The sequence below is a fragment of the Rosa chinensis genome, chromosome 6, assembly GCF_002994745.2.
Source record: "Rosa chinensis cultivar Old Blush chromosome 6, RchiOBHm-V2, whole genome shotgun sequence".
Taxonomy (NCBI): domain Eukaryota; kingdom Viridiplantae; phylum Streptophyta; class Magnoliopsida; order Rosales; family Rosaceae; genus Rosa; species Rosa chinensis.
In genome coordinates, this window is record NC_037093.1 from 28,884,198 (window position 1) to 28,905,103 (window position 20,906).

At 38.0% G+C, this 20,906-nt stretch overlaps 4 protein-coding genes across 8 annotated transcripts; 2 read left to right on the plus strand and 2 right to left on the minus strand.

The window, feature by feature from the left end:
- Positions 1–7,053: 7,053 nt before the first annotated feature.
- On the minus strand, positions 7,054–13,419 carry LOC112172511 (nucleolar MIF4G domain-containing protein 1). 5 transcript variants are annotated; one of them, XM_040509283.1, is made up of 13 exons: positions 13,304–13,419; positions 13,044–13,180; positions 12,352–12,386; positions 12,178–12,257; positions 11,042–11,976; positions 10,779–10,878; positions 10,603–10,688; positions 9,876–9,958; positions 9,418–9,545; positions 9,239–9,340; positions 8,181–8,474; positions 7,948–8,070; positions 7,054–7,713 (listed from the first exon to the last, which is right to left on the minus strand). In XM_040509283.1, exons 3-13 carry the CDS (start codon positions 12,353–12,355, stop codon positions 7,333–7,335), a joined length of 2,316 nt encoding a protein of 771 aa, XP_040365217.1. In that variant the 5' UTR covers positions 12,356–12,386; positions 13,044–13,180; positions 13,304–13,419; the 3' UTR covers positions 7,054–7,332. The 5 variants fall into 5 exon arrangements, with proteins under 5 accessions (XP_040365217.1, XP_024165651.1, XP_024165652.1 ...); XM_024309883.2 differs by having other exon boundaries at positions 13,283–13,404; XM_024309884.2 differs by lacking the exon at positions 13,044–13,180 and having other exon boundaries at positions 13,283–13,406.
- Positions 13,420–13,511: 92 nt separating this feature from the next.
- Positions 13,512–15,535, plus strand: LOC112172182 (60S ribosomal protein L4). Its single transcript, XM_024309425.2, has 2 exons — positions 13,512–14,689; positions 15,232–15,535. Exons 1-2 carry the CDS (start codon positions 13,580–13,582, stop codon positions 15,343–15,345), a joined length of 1,224 nt encoding a protein of 407 aa, XP_024165193.1. The 5' UTR covers positions 13,512–13,579; the 3' UTR covers positions 15,346–15,535.
- A 1,053-nt stretch (positions 15,536–16,588) lies between these two features.
- LOC112174107 (nicotinamidase 1) lies at positions 16,589–18,679 on the plus strand. Its single transcript, XM_024311807.2, has 5 exons — positions 16,589–16,809; positions 17,068–17,251; positions 17,462–17,595; positions 17,715–17,900; positions 18,387–18,679. The coding sequence occupies exons 1-5, from the start codon at positions 16,669–16,671 to the stop codon at positions 18,477–18,479; spliced, it is 738 nt and encodes a 245-aa protein (XP_024167575.1). The 5' UTR covers positions 16,589–16,668; the 3' UTR covers positions 18,480–18,679.
- Positions 18,680–18,917: 238 nt separating this feature from the next.
- On the minus strand, positions 18,918–19,654 carry LOC112174108. The gene has a single exon (XM_024311808.2). The coding sequence runs from the start codon at positions 19,570–19,572 to the stop codon at positions 18,952–18,954; it is 621 nt and encodes a 206-aa protein (XP_024167576.1). The 5' UTR covers positions 19,573–19,654; the 3' UTR covers positions 18,918–18,951.
- Positions 19,655–20,906: the final 1,252 nt, after the last annotated feature.

Consider the following 20,906-nt stretch of genomic DNA (forward strand, 5'->3'; position numbering starts at 1 on the left):
CAAAGGAGTCGTTGTCTGCCTGGGCCATCCGAACAGTTGTTGCATTATCCTCGACATCTGTATCAACATACATTTTGTAGTGGTTGTATGCTTCAAGCCTTTCAACCCACTGTAAGCATGCCAGTGTCGAGTCTATCTCTTTTCTTGTGAGAGATAGAAAAAGGTCACTGCTGACTATGTCAGGATGATCGTAAGCAGTGATAATGGTTTTCTCTCCTGCTGCCAGGAAGGTATTGTTGATGTCTTCAGAGATGATCTTTTTGATATATTCTAGAGCCATGGCTTTCATCCATGGGATACTTGAATTTGGCTGGCCATTGTATCCAACAAAGGCAGGCTAAAGATATCTTCTTTGAATAATTCTCACATAATGATATGGAGAAATGTACTCAACCTCACCATTTGCCTTATGAATCCATTCTGGTGGAGTGGATCTGAACTTCAGTCGAAGCATGCAGTCATTTTTCCTGACTTTTTTGACTGTGTTGACAATGATAGGGGGCAGGCCTTTGAGATCATCATTCGTCTTAGTCTACAGATTATGGACAAAACCATTTTCAACAAGCCAAAGCTTGTGTTCTTGCGGATGTTCACTCTGAACATTAACTAAGTATCTTCCAACATAAGGTCCAGCAATAATGAAGAGAGTTAGAGGAACACGGGCTTCAGAATTATGACTTCCTATCAGATTATGGAATTCTAACCAATCTGATTCTTTTAGCGCTGTGATAGGAACTCTAGCACTTTCTGGATCTTCAAGGAAGTGAATTTTTTCTCTAACAGCACTATGCTGTGTATGAATTTCTTCAAACTGTGGTCTAGCATTTTCATAGAGTTCTTCAGCTAGTGCAAAGAGAGCTGGGAACATCAGACCACTGCTTCTTTCTTGAAAGGCAAATAAAAGATTATCCAGGATTGCCTTCTGGTGGTAAGCTAATCTCCTGCCAGTTCTGAACACAGGAGCATCAAATGTTTGAAGTTTATAATTAAAAACAATAATTACTCCAGTTGGAGTAGGTTTGCTTTTTGGCAAAGCAATAGCCTTCAACGGTCTTGATGAGCCTTTACCGTCTGCCGTTTGAGACGGGCTAGCCAATCCTTTACCCTGGGATTGATCAGTTGTGGCCAGTTCTTTTGGACCTAGTAGGAATCTTTTGAGGATTTTTTTCTTTAGGGTCCTCAGTAGGTTCATGTTCTTTCCCAATTCTTCTGCTTCTGGGATTGCGACCTTCGTCGTCATCTTTTCGGCTGAACATTGCCATTTCTCTGGTTAAGGCGTCTGGAAGATAGTTCTTGTTTCCTGCAATTAATTTAACATTATAATCATATTGGTTAAGAAATAATTGCCAATTTGCTAATCTTCCTCTATCAGCAGCTTTAAAATTTTTGAAATTCTTTACTCTGGCACAGTCGGTGCGAACAGTAAAGGGTTTTCCTAGAAAAGCTGAAGAATTTAAAATCGTTTTCTTGACAGCCAAAATTTCTTTTTCCCCTGTGGGATAATTTAGTTCTGCAGGGCTGAACTTGCCACTACAGAATTTACAGATCTTTTCTATGTTAGTTTCAGGCGTTTTTGCCAAAACTACACCGGACTAGTAATTATCACTCGCATCTGTTTGGAGGATAATTTCAACATTTTCCTCTGGTTGTTGTAGAGGATGTAGATTCTTGCAGAGGTTTTTTATCTGCTTCACAATTTTTTCATCATCTGTTGTGAAGTTCCATTTTCTCTTGGAACTGGTTTTAGGAGATAACATTGTTGTTAGTCCTGATTTTGGGAATGAAATCTCTCCCATAGTTTATGACTCCTACGAATCTCTCGAGACTAGAATCTCTCGAGACTCTTAGCATCAGGAATTCTATCTGGGAACTTCCAGATCTTCTCAAGGATATGAGGTTGGAGTTTTATTACTCCATTCTTGATGTTTATTCCTAAGAAATCAACTTCATCGAGGATAAAGAAGATTTCTTTTCTCCTAGGATAATTCCATGCTGAACTATCAGCTTTACAACCTCATGGAGGTGTTTCATGTGTTCTTCTCTGGTTTTGGAGAAGACCAGGATGTCATCAATATAGACGACACATAACTCCGCAACATGTTTGAAGATGTTGTCCATCTTCCTTTGGAAGATTGAGGGAGTTTGTTTTAGACCAAAAGGCATTACTAACCATTCGTAATGGCCTTGTGGGGTTCCAAATGCAGTGAGGGATACTCTCAGGATGCATCTTGACTTGCCAAAAACCCGACTTTGCATCAAATTTTGAAAAGACTTTAGCTCCTCTGAGCTGGTTGATACTCGTACTTGAGCAATTTGATAACCGTCTTTGACAGTCTTTTTGTTGACATCTCTGTAGTCAATCACCATTCTAGCTTTTCCTCTGAGGTTTTCTGCATGATTTCTCACGTAGAATGCTAGAGCATGATGATGGCTAGTGGAGGGTTGAATTAATCTCTTGTTCAGGAGATCTTCAATATCTTTTCTGAATTCTTTTTTATCTTCCTCTCTGTATTGAGGAATGGCTTTGACATGACAGATAGCATTCATGTCATGTAATCTTAATTCACAAACCACTGGGTCTTTTTCCCAAAATTTCTGAGGGTCTACATCGATATTTTGTTCGAGTAGTTTCTTGATTTTGTCAAGAGTTGGAATTTTCTGAGACTCAAGCTTATTCTAAAAGTGCTTGAGGTTATGCTTATGGATGAAACTAGTTTCTTCATCTTCTTCTTCAGAAGATTCTTCAACAAGTAACTCTTATTGTTGTTTGATTTGGAGTATGGGTTCGAATTTGGGTTTGTAGGGGGTAAGATCACCACTATTTTGTTGCGATCTTTGATATTGTGTAGTAAAGTTTGGACCTACTACACTTTTGGCTTGTGTAAGCCTATCTGCCCAGAACACCCGTTCTCCTTTTCTGAAGCCTATTGCTTCTTCATCCTGGATGAATCTCTGTTGGAGAATAAAATCATTTCCCAACAAGAAATCGGATCTTTGGCCTTCAGATTGCCAAACATTGTGGATGATAAATGTTCCTGCACTAATGGTGATATGAACATTTTTTGCTACTTTATTCATGGTAAGATGGCTTCCATCAAATGTGACGCCAGTAGCTGTTCTTTTCTTATCTTCTTTCCAGAGTTCTTCTGGAATTGCAAATCTCTTTGTAATAGTAAATCCCGATCCATTATCTACAAATGCATGTAGATGATATTTTTTGTGATCAAAGAATTTTAGTCCAATCTCTATGTAGTTGCTGTATCTACTAGTAGAGACGACTTTCGATTGTTGAAGCTCATTTTCTTGAGCTTGTTCCTGTGGTATGAATGGTTTGCATTCTTCTGGAACAACTTCTGGTAGTTCAACCAGTTCTATATTTTCATCGAGTTTTTCTTCCTTTATTTTTGAGGAAGATGGTTGTTCCATGACTTCTTGGTTTCTACTTCTTTCTCTTTTTGCTCAGAGAAATATTCTTCATATTCTTGTTCAACCAATTGGCTGATAAGGCCATGCTTGGTTTTTCTTCTTGCTTCAGCTATGAAGCATTCTTTGTGATAAGTCTTTTTTGACTCTTCACAAAACATAGGAAGTCCATTCTTTTCGTGACATAAGCAGTAGTCACAAACGAATGTACCAGGGTTCACCTGATAGGAAGACATTAATGATTCTGTCTTACTTTCTTCCCTGTTTTTGAATTTCAAAACATTCATCTGTCTAGATTCGAAGTACTCTACTTTAGAATCTGTTTCAGAACCAGATGATTCAGATTCTTCGTCTTCACACCAAGCAGAGTAAACTGACCTATCGTCTTCTTCATCATCAGAATAGGCTATTTCGTAGCCCTTCATATTAGCTGTTTCTACTATGGGCTCATATTCTTCAAAGAGAGCTTTAGTAGTTCTTTTACCCTTTTCCAGACATTCATTGGCATAATGCCCTTCGGCTTTACATAACCAACATCTGCAAGCTTTCTTGCTTGGTTGTTTACGATTGACTTGGTGATTCTTCTTTTTCTTGAAGAATTTCTTTTTAGGATCTTCATTCTGTTGTTTCTTGAAATTCCAATCTTTTTTCTCATTACTCCTTTTGAATTTTTTAGAGTAATATTTTTCCTTTTTCTTTCTGTGGATCTTGGATTCATGACATCCCCAGTTGGTCAGCATATCCAGTATTCCATAATAGAAATTTTCAACTCCTTTGAGTTGTTTCTTAGCCATTTTGGCTCTAAGATTGGCTTTGCATTGTTCTTTCAGCAGTTGCCTAATTCTGTCGGCAATCCCTCCAACTGAAAATTTTTCAATTGGTTTTTCAGCTATGCTTTCTCTCACAGCTGTTCTCCATGGTTCAGGGAGTTTTCTGTGCAACAGGTTGACTAGATCAGTATTTTCTAGTTCACCAATCGTATAGTAATATTCTTGAAATTCATTCAAGTATTCTTCAAAATATCTCATGTCGCAAATTTTGAGAGCATAGATATTTGATTTGGCCGTTTCTTTAGCCTTCTCACTCAGATTTGAGAGATCTCCACATAAATAATTGTACAGGGGTACTGCAAAATCATACGGAGATTTCGAAGTTTTAATTTCTTCCAGCCATTCTTTTCCTCGGGCTGTCTCTTTGAAAGAGAAATAATACTTCTTTGCTACTCCAGTGAGAGTAGTTTCAAAGTACATCTGAAGATCAGGTGCTTCGAATTTTCCAAGGGTAAGAGCAGAGGCCATCATTAGGCTGTCTACCCATTGGTCAAGAGTTTTTCTCTTGTCTAGAGCTTTATCTAAATCTAGCCAGATACCGTAATTGGAAATTAGTACTCTGGGTATCTTGTTCTCTGGGACAAATATTTGAGAATTTCTTTCTCCATTTTCCCCCGTATGGGCTCTCTGTATAGGGAGTTTTAGTTTTCCCTTTTCTCTAATGATGAAAGTTTTGGAGCTATCTCCTTCTTCCATTTCAGCATCTTGATAGGGAAGGAGTTTTCTTTCCTTTCCTGGTTTGAATTTTTTTCATTTCTTCGATTAGTTTTTCTAATCGTTCAGGATTCTGCTTCATCATAGAGATCATAGAGCTTTTGTGCTCTAAGCATATTTACTGGTCTGTTCAGATCAGCTTCTAATTCTTCTTCAGTGATTGGTTCTGTTGGCTCTTCAATAGAGAATTTGGTACCACTGCTACTAGCTTCTCTAGTGCTGTAGCTTCTTCTGAGAAGATTTTTGTTTACTTTGATATTCTCAGGACAGACATCACTTTTTCTGTGATCATCGAATTTGAGACTGATATCTCCAGTCTTTCTACTTTCATAAATTGCCGCTTTGGCATTTTCTGCTGGTTTTTTCGGATGAGACAATTTCCATTTTAGAGGAAAAGTTACTTCATTCCAAGTAACCTTGTGAATCTATTATGAATGGTTCTTCTGACTGGTGAGGGACCCAGTAGTAAGACCTGGAATATTTGATATTCTTGTCTTGGGTTCTACTGTGATACTCATTAGCTTATAGTATATCTTGTATACTATTGCGAGTTCTTGCATATTGTTTTTCATAGATATGCCATCTGTCTTGACTCTCAGTCTTAGACAGTGAGCTGCATATTTCAAGCTGGTTAAGAAGTTTGGAAAGCAGTTGAAATATGCCACTTGATTGCATAAAGATGCTTCAAGGGTTCCTAACAGACTAGCTTGAAAATCTGTCAGTCTATTGTCTTGTAGAACACATAGAACTGAACAGTTTATGCCTTCTCGGGCAAGAAGTTTTATGCCAACTTGGACTACTCCAATGTGCATAAATTGATAATTTTTTGTTCTTGCTCTGGCAACTTCTGCAGGAGTGATCAGCAGTAGATCTGTTTCTCCTGTTGTGGAGGGGGTTGTAAATTCCAGTAGTTTGAAATGATGGCTATCCATCAGGTCAAATGTTCCCCTTTTGTAGATTTGCTTAAAATCTAGCTTTGGAATTGAGGCGTTTTTTACCTCGTGTTCGATTTCATTGTATACGAACTCTTCAGCATTTAGGAGTTGTACTCCTTTTTTTTTTCTGAAGATGCTCATCATTTTGACATCTCGAGTTTCTTTCGGATTTTCATACCGAATACTAGTATAACTAGTAGAAGGTTCCAGAAAAATCATATTTTGGAATAGGATTCTTTTATGGTCTTTCTAATGGTTTGAATCCATTAGCTTTCTTTGTTTTTGCTGTAGGCATTTTCTTGTCCTTCAATATATTTTTCATAGAATCCAGCGTTTTTTGCTGTTCATTGATTTTTATACTAACACTTGTTAGCTTTTCTTCTTCCGTTTTTGGAAGTTCCTTGATATAATCCAGTTTGTTTTCCAATTTTTCTAATTGGTGGATTATAGCAGGTAGTTTTTCTAGATGATCTTGACATCTAGATAATTCTTTCTGCAGGTTCTGATATTTCTCATCAGAAGATTTTAGTAAAGAATTCAACTTCTCTAATATTAAATCAGACATTGTCCCCATTGGGGATTCCCCTACTGAGCTCTTTACAAGCTCTGATACCAGTGATTTGCGGATCTAACCAATGCTCAAATGATCAAGAGGTTTTTGTTCCTCTTTCAGAGTATATAAGAGATTTTCAATCTCTTGTTCAACTTTATAAATTCTTGTTTGAACCCTAAAGATGATATCCCAGCAATCGGGAGTTTCTCTTTTGAGACTTTCTCTAAAATCTTTCAACTTTTCTCTTTCTTTCTTCAGTTCTTTGCCGGTAATATTACAGATAACAATCAACTCTAATCTGTCGACAATCGAAATTATGAATAGTAACAAGTAATGTTTACCTTTGAAAATAGAGGATGAATTTTAACGACTGTACTTATATTAAACAAATAAAATTCTAATAGGCCCACCACATTTCATCAATCTTTTTATAGGAAATAGTAGATTTGCAAAACATAGAAATAGACTACAAGAGGGGTACTAAAGGTCGGAGGGTAGACAAGATGAGTAAGTAGGAAGAAAAGAGAGAGTTTTGTGTAAAGAGGAATAAAAATAAGATATTGAGATGTATAAGAAGTATTTTGGCAGATTCGGGGTGTATGAGCATTAGCCCTATAATTTATCTCATACTTCACTGTTAAAACAAGCAATAGAATAGGCAAGTGTACATAAACAATTATATATTCCTGTGTCAAAAAAGAAAAAAGAAAAATTAAAACAATGATATATTCTTCTTTATCTGATTTGCTCATTCATATATAAGACTACTTGAATGGAACGGGAAAAAGTTGAGTGCATCCCATCTTGCAGGTTGGTAAGTAGTCCGACAAAACATGAACCACAATAGTTGATGGAGCAAAGAGTGTCAAAAATGGCCTCACATGAGAACCCCTTCAGCATTATTCAGGGCTTTCCTTGCAAGCTTAAACTTTTCACCGAGGGATTTATTGGTTTCCACAATATACTTGATAAAAAATTCAATCCCATGTCGAAGACTTTCAAGCTCCGGGGTGACGGCTACACGCGTGAATATATTCCATATCAGGCTGTCTGGATACTCAAAGATGGCCTCAAATAACATCCGGAAATGCATTGTCCGTTTTGCAGTTAGTTGCTTGATGTCAGCTAGATCTACTGTCTTCAGTACGGCGAGGGAGAGGGTGAAAGAGGCTATCATCTCTGCAACAAATTTGGCTAGGTGCATTGACCTACTAAGCTGCATTGAGTCCAGCTGTTTGAAGTGGTCCCAAAGGCAAAACTGTTGAAGAAGAGAATAGCAGATAGGATTCAGAAAAAAGATGTCTGTAAAATGGAATCAGAAAATATGTTGCATTGAAGACGGAAATATGTTTCCGATTCCATTTTATAAGTCAGTGCCTGTAAACTTCCTCTTAATAAAAAGAAAAAAAAAAACGCCTGTGAATTTCCTTTTATTTATTCCAAATTCCTCATCAGTCACCATCTTAATACTCAAATGGTGAGAAATGAATACCTGTAATGTGAACTTGTGATTTTTGTCATGCTCACACAATTTGGAAGCCAGAACTGTGTAATACTTGTTAAACACTTTCTCCTGCAAACAGCACTCCACAAGAACTCGCATTATCTCTCTGTCCTGTACATAGAACAAAGAGAAATAAGTTATTGAGAAGAGACAATGCCAGGGGAAAAAAAAAGAAAAAAAAGAAAGGAAGCTATATTATAATGAAATCAGGTGGCACCTACCTGCTTTCCATGTAAATCCAATCTCAAAAGCTTTTCAAATGCATCAATGTAATCCTCCCCACTCATAATTATACAAAAAATTGCCTTTCTAGCATCTGTGTTCATTCTCTGTGCAGCAGCGAGCTGCAAAAGTTTCTGGGCTTCAAGAACCTCTTTGTCTATTGTGTTGGCTACCTCTTCGACATTGTCTACTGTTGAAGCAATATCCCCAGATAACCACCACTGGCCCTTCTTATTAGGATCAAGAAGTTTGCTCCAATTGAGTCCTCTTATTAAAATGTCTTCTACACATAACTGAAAATAAATCATCAAGAAACATACAAACAATGAAAACCTGACAACAGAGTAAAAGATTAAAGTTTTCATGTTTGTTTCAAAAAATGGGTTGGTTGTGAAAAATAATAAACATACGTGTCTGAAAAATCATAACCAGCAACTAGACAATAGAATCCTAATAAACTAAGCACACTGAATTATACCTCCAGACTAGTTAAGTTGCTGCTTGTTTCACAGCTTTTGGAGCAAAAGGCTTTTTGTATGTTTCTTTAAGGTATTTGGCTACACTTGAAAGAGTTTTTTTCAAATACCAAGGATGAAGCTGGGAAAAGAATTTTGGGAAGTTGCTGAAAGTTGAAAAAAACAGCTTATGCTGAAAGATACCATCATTTCAATGATTTTTCACATAGATAACAGCCTTGCAAGTTTAATTAGGTTTCACCTATACCCTTTTCTATACCTACATAGCAGACAATTTCTTGGTATTAGAGTATTATCACTTGTTATAACCATACCGACACAAATCATTGCCTGAACCAGCTTTGCTGCTATAGCTATGTCAAACAGGCACTTAGTTTCTAACTAGCGCATACTTAACTTATTTGTAGCATTTATCACCAAGAGTGGATAAGCTTAACCCTCAACAACTTAATTGGGATAGAAGCCTCTTCATCCTTTGTATGACGTGCGGTATACAAGGAAGCACCAAAACTTCCTTCCGCACAATGCTGCCAAGAGGAAAACAAGGAAGCAAGAAAAAAGAAAATGTATAAATCACACACCTTTTGTAGCCATTTCTTTATCCTTGTATGAGGTGCGGTATCTTCTTTAGGCCTTTTCTTGTTGTTCTTGATGTCACATATGGTTTCAAGCATGAACTCCATCTACAGGTATCAGATTAAATTTCTCAGCTTTCGACACAAAGGTTTTTAAACAATTCAAACTAGAAATGTAAGCTAACCCTTTTGCCATTGATCTTCTCCTGGTCATCTCCACATGAGACTTTTAACTCATTCACTCTATTCTGAACACTGGCAATAAAATTTTTCATCACAAGAGGATCATCAGCCCTTATTTTCATTCCACAGCCTGTTCAGAAAGGACATTTCATGTTATATATGATTTGCAAGTCCATGAGTCTGAAACTTTCCAAATTGGTTTGAGTAACAGTACATTAACAACACAAATTATATATATTACAAAAAATATAATTTGATCATAAGTATGAATATGAATTAATATATCAATGCAAGCTTAGCATGCAATGTGTTTATATGGAGTTCAATTGAGTGGGCTCCTAGTTGGAGGTGAAGGAGTAGAGGTGCTACATCTGCAGCTTTTGGATGATACAATATCTTTTATCTCTTCTGCAGAGCTTATTATATCACAAACATGATGCTAAACTTCAGAAATGCTTACATTGCAAAACTGTCAAGATGGTGGAGACATCAATCTCTGTTAACCGCTTGCTCAAAACAATCAGAAAGTCGTATATCAAATCACTGAAAAGCATAACCAAAAATAAATCAATTAGAAAAGCGTTTATTCCATCCTACACGCTAGCTGTTGTAGCATATGCTCATAGGATAAAAGAAGATACTAAGTAAAAATCAAATATCTAACAATATAGCTAGCTAAAGTAAAGGATTTAATTAATAAATTATGGCAAATATGGGTATTGTTATTAACACACCCTAAATGTCAATATACATACTTTTGATCTTTTTAATTCGTCTTTATTATAAAAATTGTGCATAATGCCCTCAATCCATTGAAGACTTTTTCAACACAATGTATTGAAGACAAAATTAAAATTTGAAAGGGTGTGACATTTATATATACATATATCATTATTTCACTGAAATTCAGGAGCATTTTTTTAGTTGTATCATGATGATGACAGATCCAAGTCTGACAACAAGGGTTTAGAAATATACATAACATTGGGATCCACCACTCCTTTTGAAACATACTAGTATGCCTTAGCAAGTTCCATCAAGTAGAAAGTAAGATTCAAAAATATAATCTCAAATAGAGATCCACTCTCTAACAAAAATGTGAAACAAACTTTCTGCACTAATGCTTTCGAACTTATTCAACTTCCCATTATATATGCCAACTATCCAGGAGAAATTAGCTTACCTACCTTGAACAAACTCCAAATATGCATAATTGAGAGAGAAAAAGAGTAAGATTTCTCAAGGAAATATTGTCCTCTTTGTGGTATTCATCCTAAAAACACGAGGAAAAAAAATGAGATATCACTTGATGTAAAAACTTTCTGAAACAATGGAACCTAAATTTAATACGGTATAAGCACACCTCAAAAGTTTTAGCAAGTAAAGCCAGAAGCTTCGCACCAAAGTCGATTCCCACTGAACTGGCCATGCCAGCCACAAAAGCAGCAAAAACAGCAGCATGCCTTTAAAACAGACATGCATAAACAAGTTAATTACAGATACTATTTTAACCAAAAAAATGCAAAAGAAAAAAAAATCCTGAGTCTCTGCAATTATGATTGCTAAATTTTATAGTATCAAACATTAGTAAGTTGATGTATCACCATCAAGTAAAATAAACTTAACTGTTCATTTCCACGAGGACCATGAACACATGAGGCTAACACCTCCTCACCAAATATCTGAGAGGCAATACCACGAGGAATGGAACGCATGAGGACTGACACGTCCCCTGTAATAGATTCCACATTAGATTCCGAGAGTCTATTTAGAAGACCACGTAATTGTCGACGGATCTGACTATGCTCTTCAAGCTCATTCCCTGCACGTGATCTTAAGTGAGGAGCTACATATTTTTTGGGTGTCTTGGCAGGAACTTTTTCCAACACAATATCCGTCCCACATGACTGTATTGGCTTAGATACCTCAATGTTCATATCACCTTCCTTGTTGACCTCTTTTGTCTCCTCCAAGGACTTTCTCTTCTTCTGTCTCTTCCTTGTAGATGACTTGGAAGGAAAATCTTCAGATTCCACCTCAGCACCATCAATGACGACAACCTTTGGATCTTCACCCTTCAAGTCATCAGGTAATAACTTTTCCTTCTTCCGTTTCTTTCTTGGAGAGCTTTTTTCAGATTTTTTAGAAGGCAATGCCTCAGGATACACCACTTCTTTGTTTCCCAATGAATCAGCAAAAGATGAAATTCCTTCAAACAACATGTTAAGACCAAGATCCTCACCCTTCAATTTTCCACCCTTCACTTTGAGTTTCTTTGCAAGTTTCCTTTCTAGTTCCAAATCCTCCTCAGCCCTAGTATTATCCAGTTCAAGAAACTTCTCAAACTTTGTTTTTGGGGTTCTCTTTGATACCTTGTCTCCTTGCATCGCCTTTGATTTAGTCTTTTCAACTTCTTTTTCCACTCCCATACTAGTATTTTTCATATTCCTACTTCTCCCAGAAGTAGCATCCAATTGGGTAACTGTTTCGTCTTTCACATTCTGAACAGAAGAATTTTGTCGTTTCTCTGTAGATTTTGAGCTTTTGAGCTTTTGAGATTTCTGCATATATAAAATCACAGCATACGAACACAATCAGAAAACCCACATTGTCCATGCTTTCAAAGGGAAAGAGTTTCAACAAAAACAGCACAACATTGAAAGAAAAACCGGTACAACTAAAAACCCACATCATAAAATACAAATAAATTACTGTCAAAGAAATTGAAGCAAAGTGAGCATATGTTTGGTGGTACATGATACCTGTCTTTGGAGCCAAGACTCGTTTTTTCTGGCATTTTTGACCGACCGAGCTTCTTTTCGCTTTTCTTGTCTTGATTTCTCTGTGACATTTGCATAAAATAAGTTTGATTCTCCATCTTTCTCAAATAACCAAGTCATTGTAAAATTTCGAGGCATAAAAAGAAAAAAACTTACCCATTCTTCCTAACTGTACTTGTTCGAGTAATTGACTGCCAAAGAGAAATAAAAATAAATAACATGATATGGTTAAATTACTTTTCTATATATACTATGTGAACAAGAAACATGAATGAAAATTTAGAATAGGAAGAGAAGGGCTAAACATAAGAAAAGGGCCTTTGGGGAGGAATGACTTCAAAACAAATTTGATGCACAGGCAGCAAGAAAAAAATTAAATATAGGTTAATACAGCGGCAGTCCATTCTAGTTCTTATGTCTAATCTATAGCTAATATTTTACAAGGGTTGTAAGCCTGTAACTGATATCTAGTAACTTATCCTGGAAAATCCACAACACAATACTCTTTGTTTTTACTGAGCCAAAAGTAAAACAAGTGGTTTCTTGTTTTCCAGGTTGTTCAACTCGACCTGCCTCTTTTTTACCTGTACATTGACTGCTATTGCTCCATCTTGTATAAATAATTTTTTTTGTCAGGCACAATCAAATCTTCCTAATTTCCTATATCAATAAAGCAGACCAATCTAAAATCAGAGCATACGAAAAGTAGCATTTCCAAAAATTCAACTATTGACAACCTTATCGTGAATGAACCATGTGACATAGTCCATACATGAGTAAAAACACAGTTAACATAAGGGCATGTAGCAATGTAAGAAGAGCAGAATACACAAGCAAGCATTGCTAACCTAACAATAAAGCCACTGCCGTTTTAGCAATCAGTAAATTATTTCTTTGCACGAGGATAAGCAGCACAGGAGCAGTAACTAGAGTTTGTAGGGTTCAGCAGGAAGGCCAGGTTTTAGCTAATTCGAAAGCGGGGGTTCTGGGTTATGAAACAAAGGAAATAGCAGGGCCGTGAATCAGTATGGAAGCTTGAATTGAAGAATTTGGCGGACGAGATTTTCAGAATTCAAAGAGGGCACACCTGTTTCCGAGTATTGCTCACCTTCTTCTCGCCTCAGCTCTCCTCTCCTCCTCCGCTCTGTAAAGTGTAAACAAAACAAGGGCTCACTAAACCCACCCTCTCAACTTCCAACTCTACACCTGGGCCACGGGTGCTTAACACAGGCCCAAGAAAGTGTGTGTATTTATAAAAGCCCAACAGTGAAACCCTACAGCGCGGCAGCACTATAAATAAACACAAAACCCTAGCTCGTTTACACTTTTAGTATCACTATCCCCAGAGCCGAAGAGCCAAACCCCCCGAAACCTCCTCTCAAAAATGGCCGCCGTCGCCGCCATTCGTCCCTTGGTCTCAGTCCAAAGCGTCGAAGGAGACATGGCCACCGATCAGGCCCACACCGTGGCCTTACCCGACGTCATGAAGGCCTCGATCCGACCCGACATCGTCACCTTCGTCCACTCCAACATTTCCAAGAACAGCCGCCAGGCCTACGCCGTCTCCAGGAAGGCCGGCCACCAGACCTCCGCCGAGTCCTGGGGTACCGGCCGCGCCGTCTCCCGTATCCCCCGTGTCCCCGGAGGCGGCACCCACCGCGCCGGCCAGGCTGCCTTCGGCAACATGTGCCGCGGCGGCCGCATGTTCGCCCCCACCAAGATCTGGCGCCGCTGGCACCGCAAGATCAACGTCAACCAGAAGCGGTACGCCATCGTCTCCGCCATCGCCGCCTCCTCGGTTCCGTCTCTGGTCACCGCCAGGGGTCACAAGATCGAGAATGTTCCCGAATTGCCCCTGGTCATCAGCGACACCGCCGAGGGCGTCGAGAAGACCTCCGCGGCTATCAAGCTGCTGAAGCAGATCGGGGCTTATGATGATGCTGAGAAGGCCAAGGACAGCCACTCGATTCGGCCCGGGAAGGGGAAGATGAGGAACCGCCGGTACATCAACCGCAAGGGGCCCCTCATTGTTTACGGCACCGAGGGGGCTAAGCTCGTCAATTCCTTCAGGAACATTCCCGGAGTTGATATCATCAATGTGGAGAGGCTCAATCTGCTGAAGCTCGCACCTGGTGGCCATCTAGGCCGGTTTGTTATCTGGACCAAGTGTGCTTTTGAGAAGCTGGACTCGATTTACGGGTCGTTTGATAAGCCTTCTGAGAAGAAGAAGGGGTATGTGCTGCCCAGGGCTAAGATGGTCAATGCTGACCTTGCTAGGATTATCAACTCCGATGAGGTTCAGTCTGTTGTTAGGCCCATCAAGAGGGAGGTGAAGAGGGCACCACTGAAGAAGAACCCGCTCAAGAATCTCAACACCATGCTCAGGCTTAACCCGTATGCTAAGACTGCCAAGAGAATGGCGCTGTTGGCTGAGGAGCAGAGGCTTAAGTCCAAGAAGGAGAAGCTCGACAGGAAGAGGAAGCCCATTTCAAAGGTAGATTCTCTAGCTTGTTATTTGTGTTGGGATGATATTAATGGTTATGATCGTTTCTTTAATTGGTATAGTACGTGCTTTTTGTTTCAGCTAGGATTGCTTTTTCAGTTTTGTTAATTGTGGTTCAAATGTGTTTTGATTTATTTCCTTTATACCATGTTTGCAAATGTTCACTCTATGTTTTGTAATATACATATTTATACAAGTGTAGGCAATGTGTTCTACTTGTAACTTGTAAGTTGATGCTTACAACTTGTTTAAGTTACTTTGCCTATGCTTGGTGCCTTTTTGACTGTGAGCTGTAGATGAAGGTCAAGATTGTATGGTTGGTAGTCTGTTTTTGATTTCTAGGTGTTTGCTGTTTGGTGTTTGCCTACTTCAAAACTGCACTGTTTGTTCAATTTTTACATTGTTCTAATTTGCAACTGAGATGTTTCTTTCATTCTATACTGATTTCCATCAATTAAACATACCCGTGGTTCAACTCTCATATAAGAACTTGATAGTGTGTACTTATTGTTGCCCCATTTCTGTTTATACAGGAGGAAGCTTGTACCATCAAGGCAGCTGGAAAAGCATGGTACCAAACAATGATCTCTGACAGTGATTACACCGAGTTTGACGTCTTCCAGAAGTGGCTTGGTGTATCCCAGTGATTTACTGCTTTAGTTTATTATGATTTGGTCTTTACCTGTCTTATTGTATGTGGGAGGACAATGTGTTTTTCCTCAAAGTTGTTGTCTTGCGGGAATTATCACTAGTCTAATTTTTCAATTTTGTTCTATGACAATGTTAGCTACTTTGGTTTGGTTATTTATCTTCCAGATTTTCAACTTTTATATGCTACTATGTGCCTTTGTTCTTTTTTGCATTAGTTTGATAATAAGTTGGTGTTTAGAATTACAATTTATAACTTTGTCTTTATGGATCAGAACTTACCAGGTTTTTTAGTTTCTCCCAAAAAACTTATATGTCAGGTTTTGAATTTGTAGGAGTCCGCAATAGAGGCAGAACTTATATATGTAATTTAGAAAGTTGAACAATTAAGCAAATCGAGCTCAACTGTAACATCTGCCTTGGGATCGACTACTTCGGAAATTATTGGTTTGCTGGCTAGTCTTAACATTAACATTCAAAAGCAATGATTCTTTTTCTTCTTGTAAATCTGATCCAACCAATTGCCATGGCAATGAGAAAGAACCATGACGAGGTGGTGGCCAAAACCCATAATTAATAACCATAGACGGTACTTTTTTTTTTTTTTTTTTCTGGGCTTAGATGATAGATCCAGTTCTTGCTAGCTACATGATACATCCCTTCAATTTTATTATTGAACTTGGTAGTTGCTAAATTTCTCTTCTAATTAAGCTGTACAACTCCACGACAATAGAACAGCTTGCCTAGATTGAAATGTTGTCGATCAATAGGTATAAATCAAGGAAAAACTTGGTAATGTGCTACAAAGTAATGATCGACGACGTACTTTGGAAATTATTGGGTTTGCTGCCAAGTCTTAACATCAACATTCAAAAGCAATGATTCTTTTTCTTGTAATCTGATTCAACCAATTGCCATGGAATTGATTTCAACTTTGAATCCTCTTGGATTGGATCACAAAATTTTACCACCTACTTGTGAATGTAATTACCAAATATACCGAATATCAGGCCTAATTTCGTTCGTTTAATTATGATTAACCATGCATACAGACAAAGGCTGATTCCAAGTTCCAATCAGAGAGAGTTGCATATGGACTTGGGCAATTGGCAATAGCATGCGGTTAAAATGTCCATTCTAATGGATATGCATCTCTGACTTATCTGCCCAAGGAAGAAAATGCTATCTATCTTTCTAACTTATTTGGAAACTAGCATACTTGATTATGTCATTCCTCATCAGGCCTATATATGATGTATGTGCAATAGCTTGCTTTTCACAACTCACTTTCGCTTTCTATATTGGGAGGCCAGTACTGGAAAATGGTGTCTCAGACAATTGATCTTTTGAAGAATGAAATTCCTCTGGACCAGGAACCTGTGGATCTGTCAGAGGATGTTGTCACTGGACTTGTTCTAGTGGACATAATCAATGGCTTCTGTACTGTTGGTGCTGGAAATCTGGTGACTACTCGTTCTTAATTATAAGCTCAAAGTTTCCTTTTTTTGTTTTTTTCTTTTTCTTTAGTTTAGGTGATTTTGCTTTGCTTTCGTCACCTTTGATTAGTAAGGTTCTATATCAATTGTTGGCTCTATCAGTTTATCTGAATGGATCTTGTTTGGAAACCTTTTATCTTATTTAATAACCAAGTAGGGAAAGCAATTGTTATCTTGTACTCAACAAGGTTGCAATTTTTTTGGAATTTTTGCTTATGGTTTCAGGCTCCAAGAGAACCCGATAGGCAGATCTCGGAGATGATTAGTGAGTCTGCAAGACTTGCCAGACACTTTTGTGAAAAGAAATGGCCAGTTTTGGCATTCATTGATTCTCATCAACCTGAAAAGCTGGAAGACCCTTATCCCCTTCATTGTATCGAGGGCACTGATGAATCAAACTTGGTCCCTGGTAGGCTGGTAGTATATTTTATTTTTCTAATGACTGTCGTTAAGTACACTATTGAGTTTAGGGTTAGATAGTCTTTTCTGTTAATTACAGAAATGAAATGGGAGTTTTAGAAGAGAGATGATGATAGAGGCTACATTAAGAATAAAAATCAGTCATATTGTTGTTGGATAATTGTTTCACATATATGTTGCTTTCTGTACTAATATGCAGCATTAAGTTGGTTGGAGAAAGAACCAAATGTCACAATCAGGCGCAAAGATTGCTACGATGGATTCGTAGGCTCAATTCAACCTGATGGTTCAAATGCTTTTGTTGATTGGGTGAAGAAAAATCAGATCAGAACTGTAAGTTGATTTTACTAAAACATTTTCAGCATACAGCTATTTAGTTCTGTTGGTTCTAATGAGCAGCTATATATAATTGCTTCAAGAATTTGACAGTCATGTCATGAATGCTGGTGCAGTTATTAGTGGTAGGAATATGCACGGACATCTGTGTTCTGGACTTTGTTTGTTCCACAATATCAGCTAGAAACCGTGGTTTTCTGACCCCTTTGGTGGACGTAGTGGTTTACTCGCGTGCCTGCGCCACATTTAATGTTCCTCTTCAGGTTGCCAGAAACACCAAAGGAGCTTTAGCTCACCCTCAGGTAATCATTTGCCAACACATCCTAGATTAAAACTTCATCACTGATTTTACATAAATGTTTTCCATTAAAAAGAGAGATAAAAAAAAAAAAAAAAAAAAGTTGAGAAGTACATATCTGCTATAGCATGTGATCTACAAAAAAGGGGAATATATGCTAATGAAAAAAGTATCTATCCAGGCAAGTTAGATTAACTTCAATATGGGAAGATATATTGTTATGTAAGAGTTGGTGTGAGACGCTGTTTGTGGTGAATCCTACTGCTTTTGCAAGATCTTGAGTGTGCCGAACAGCACATAAGAATCCCTTATTTCTGTTCTCTTAGTTGTAGAGATGTACACTAAAATGTAAAACTTGTTTTAATCTGAATATGGAATAGAAACCTAATCATCTGTGATAGTATAGACAATTAATGTGCAACATAATCTCGTCATTAGTTGTTTTTATCTCCATTTTGAAAGTTTTGGATAACAAAAATCATGGCTGCAGGAACTGATGCATCATATAGGACTCTACATGGCAAAGGAAAGAGGAGCCAAAATAACAAATCAAGTGTCCTGGGTTGGAGCTAAAGAGCTATGAGCCTATTTTGTCAACATTACTACATATATAGCATATAAATTATTAAGTCTCTAAAGTATAATTGAGATGATTACGTTGTATGAATAAGTTATGTGAGAAGTAGATGTGAACAAAACCTTTGAACAAAAATCGTAAGTGCTGCAGAATGGAGAAGCAATTCTGCGCTGCCAAATAAATCAAGAGTGTGCTACAACATGTCTTTTGAAAGGAAGAGATATATAAAAAAAATATGTCAGTAGCCTCTTGTAGACAAGAGTCGACTTAAGACTACTACTTCTACAGTTCTACCACATGGGGTCGTGTATATTTCACTCATGCTGCCGCAGACATCACATGAAATACAGCAAAGAGCATCATATATTATATAGAGCTTGCTCAATATATTGGCAACAAACACATATATAATGCATAAATCTTTTGAGACAGCAAAGCAAAGATTATTATTGTTGTCTGGGTGATGATGATGACAAACTCATCGGGAACGGGAACGGGAACGGTGACTAAGTAGATCGTAGTTAGAGGAGGTTCTACTGAGCGGCCTCGGAACATGTATGATAGATTGAGAAACTGCACAACTTCTTTTACACGACGATGCATAAAGATTGACAAATCCAAACCTGTCACTTACACTTCTTGATACCTTGGCACTCCATTGACCATTGTTCTTGGAATATTGATCTTCTTCTTCATCTTCCTCCTTGGAACACTCAATTAAAGCAGCAACAAAAGGATCTTTTGGAAATGTACTAGTCTGCTTTGAGTTGGATGAGGACTTCTTTTTCGGAGCTTGATGAGCAGTTGTAGGAGGCAATGGGAGAACCTTCAATGATGGTGAGCTGCAGTACTGTTCATTCTTCTTGCAATTGAAGCTTTGTTTCTTTGGAATTCCAGGAAAACGTTCCCAGGAAAATGGGACACCAGAAAGTCGAAACGGGGTGGTGGCAGGGGAATCATCATGATCAGGGACATTAAAGGATGATACAAAAGATGAAGGTGAAAAAGAAAATGGCCGTCTTGGAGAGGAAGAATATGGATGTAGCTTCATGGCTGGAAATACTGTGTTTCTGCCTGGAGTTGCTGATGAGGACTCCATACTTCAACTTCTGCTGTTGTTCCAACTCTTACTGCTGCGTTCATATTGTTTTTCTTCATCTTCTGCACTCTCTCTCTATATATGCGCCACATTTTCTCTACCAGATCCCTTCTGTCATTTGACACTGATAGTAACAAAAGAATTAAAATCATCAATTACTACTAAAAGAATTAAAAGCATTGTTTACTACTAACATGGACAGTTAGAGACCCCCATATATGACAATAATGACATGAGTAGGGAGACAGAGACTGGGACAAAAAGAACAGAATATGAAAGTAATAGCCCTAGTGGTAGTACGTCCATGTTTTGAATATTGAGTGGTAGTTGGGAGGAATCACATGATTGATCCTGATTCAAGTCAAATCATTTCATTCATTAAACTATATGTAAAGATGAAGCTAAAGCTGCCTCATCAATATGGATAGTTTTCATGAGGGTCCATTTATTCAATACTAGCTTCTTTGGTTTAACTTTTGAACTGGAAAAATTAAATGGCAACAATTGACTCAACGTCTGAGCAGAAGCCTTTGTTCATGGTAATTAAGTAGTCATCTATCTATCAATCGATCACACTGATTGTTATACTGCGCGCAGATTTTTCTTTTTGAAAAGAATATCAGCAATACAAAATAACTACTAGATCTAGATATGCATGCATGCCATAAGATCAAGATTGGCTCCATCGCTCGGTCCGCAGCTGGGTTATTCTCCGGTATATGTGTTTTAGCTGACAAGATGCCAAGTTCATCATCATAATATAAACACCAGATATGCGTTACCTAATTAACAAATATAAACACCAGAATCCATTTAAGTGACAATATTTATCAACCGCATGCAAGCGTACAACCATAAACTAAACCCCAACTTAATTTCTGCATTAAGAACGTAACCTCCCCGGGTCCCTAGTTTGGTACATAACACCAACCCATACCCCTTCCCAAACTCGAAATTCTCCGATAGAAGAATAACCATCCGCATTAAGCTTGGTAATTTGATCAAAGTTAAGAGGATCCCAAGTTAAGACATTTGAGCTAGCCTTAAGGTCGTTCCAAAATTTTGCAACAAGGGAATGACGACTTGTAACGCTCATCTGTCATACAGAAGATGTCAGCACCCCACTGTTCAACAAAATTCACCACTTGCACTCGATTTTTAAGTAGTTAAAAGTGGAGTGTCAAATCACTTGCAGATATGCCTTATTATGTACTCCACGTACGTACAGATAGATAGACCAGCCGGTAAATAAAATAAAATAAAAAAGCAGCTAGCGTGCAATGCCATGAGCTCTGTAGCCAACCATTACACTCGAGAAGTTGAGATCTAGAGTG

Coding starts and splice junctions, on each gene's coding strand:
- LOC112174107 (XM_024311807.2), top strand. CDS start 16,669: ATGGTGTCTCAGACAATTGATCTTTTGAAGAATGAAATTCCTCTGGAC. Junction 17,596..17,714: donor AGAAAAATCAGATCAGAACT/GTAAGTTGATTT, acceptor ATGCTGGTGCAG/TTATTAGTGGTAGGAATATG. Junction 17,901..18,386: donor GAGCTTTAGCTCACCCTCAG/GTAATCATTTGC, acceptor TCATGGCTGCAG/GAACTGATGCATCATATAGG.
- LOC112174108 (XM_024311808.2), bottom strand. CDS start 19,572: ATGGAGTCCTCATCAGCAACTCCAGGCAGAAACACAGTATTTCCAGCC.
- LOC112172511 (XM_040509283.1), bottom strand. Junction 9,959..10,602: donor ATATTTGGAGTTTGTTCAAG/GTAGGTAAGCTA, acceptor TATGCTTTTCAG/TGATTTGATATACGACTTTC. Junction 8,071..8,180: donor TGGATTTACATGGAAAGCAG/GTAGGTGCCACC, acceptor TTCTATGTACAG/GACAGAGAGATAATGCGAGT.
- LOC112172182 (XM_024309425.2), top strand. CDS start 13,580: ATGGCCGCCGTCGCCGCCATTCGTCCCTTGGTCTCAGTCCAAAGCGTC. Junction 14,690..15,231: donor AGAGGAAGCCCATTTCAAAG/GTAGATTCTCTA, acceptor CTGTTTATACAG/GAGGAAGCTTGTACCATCAA.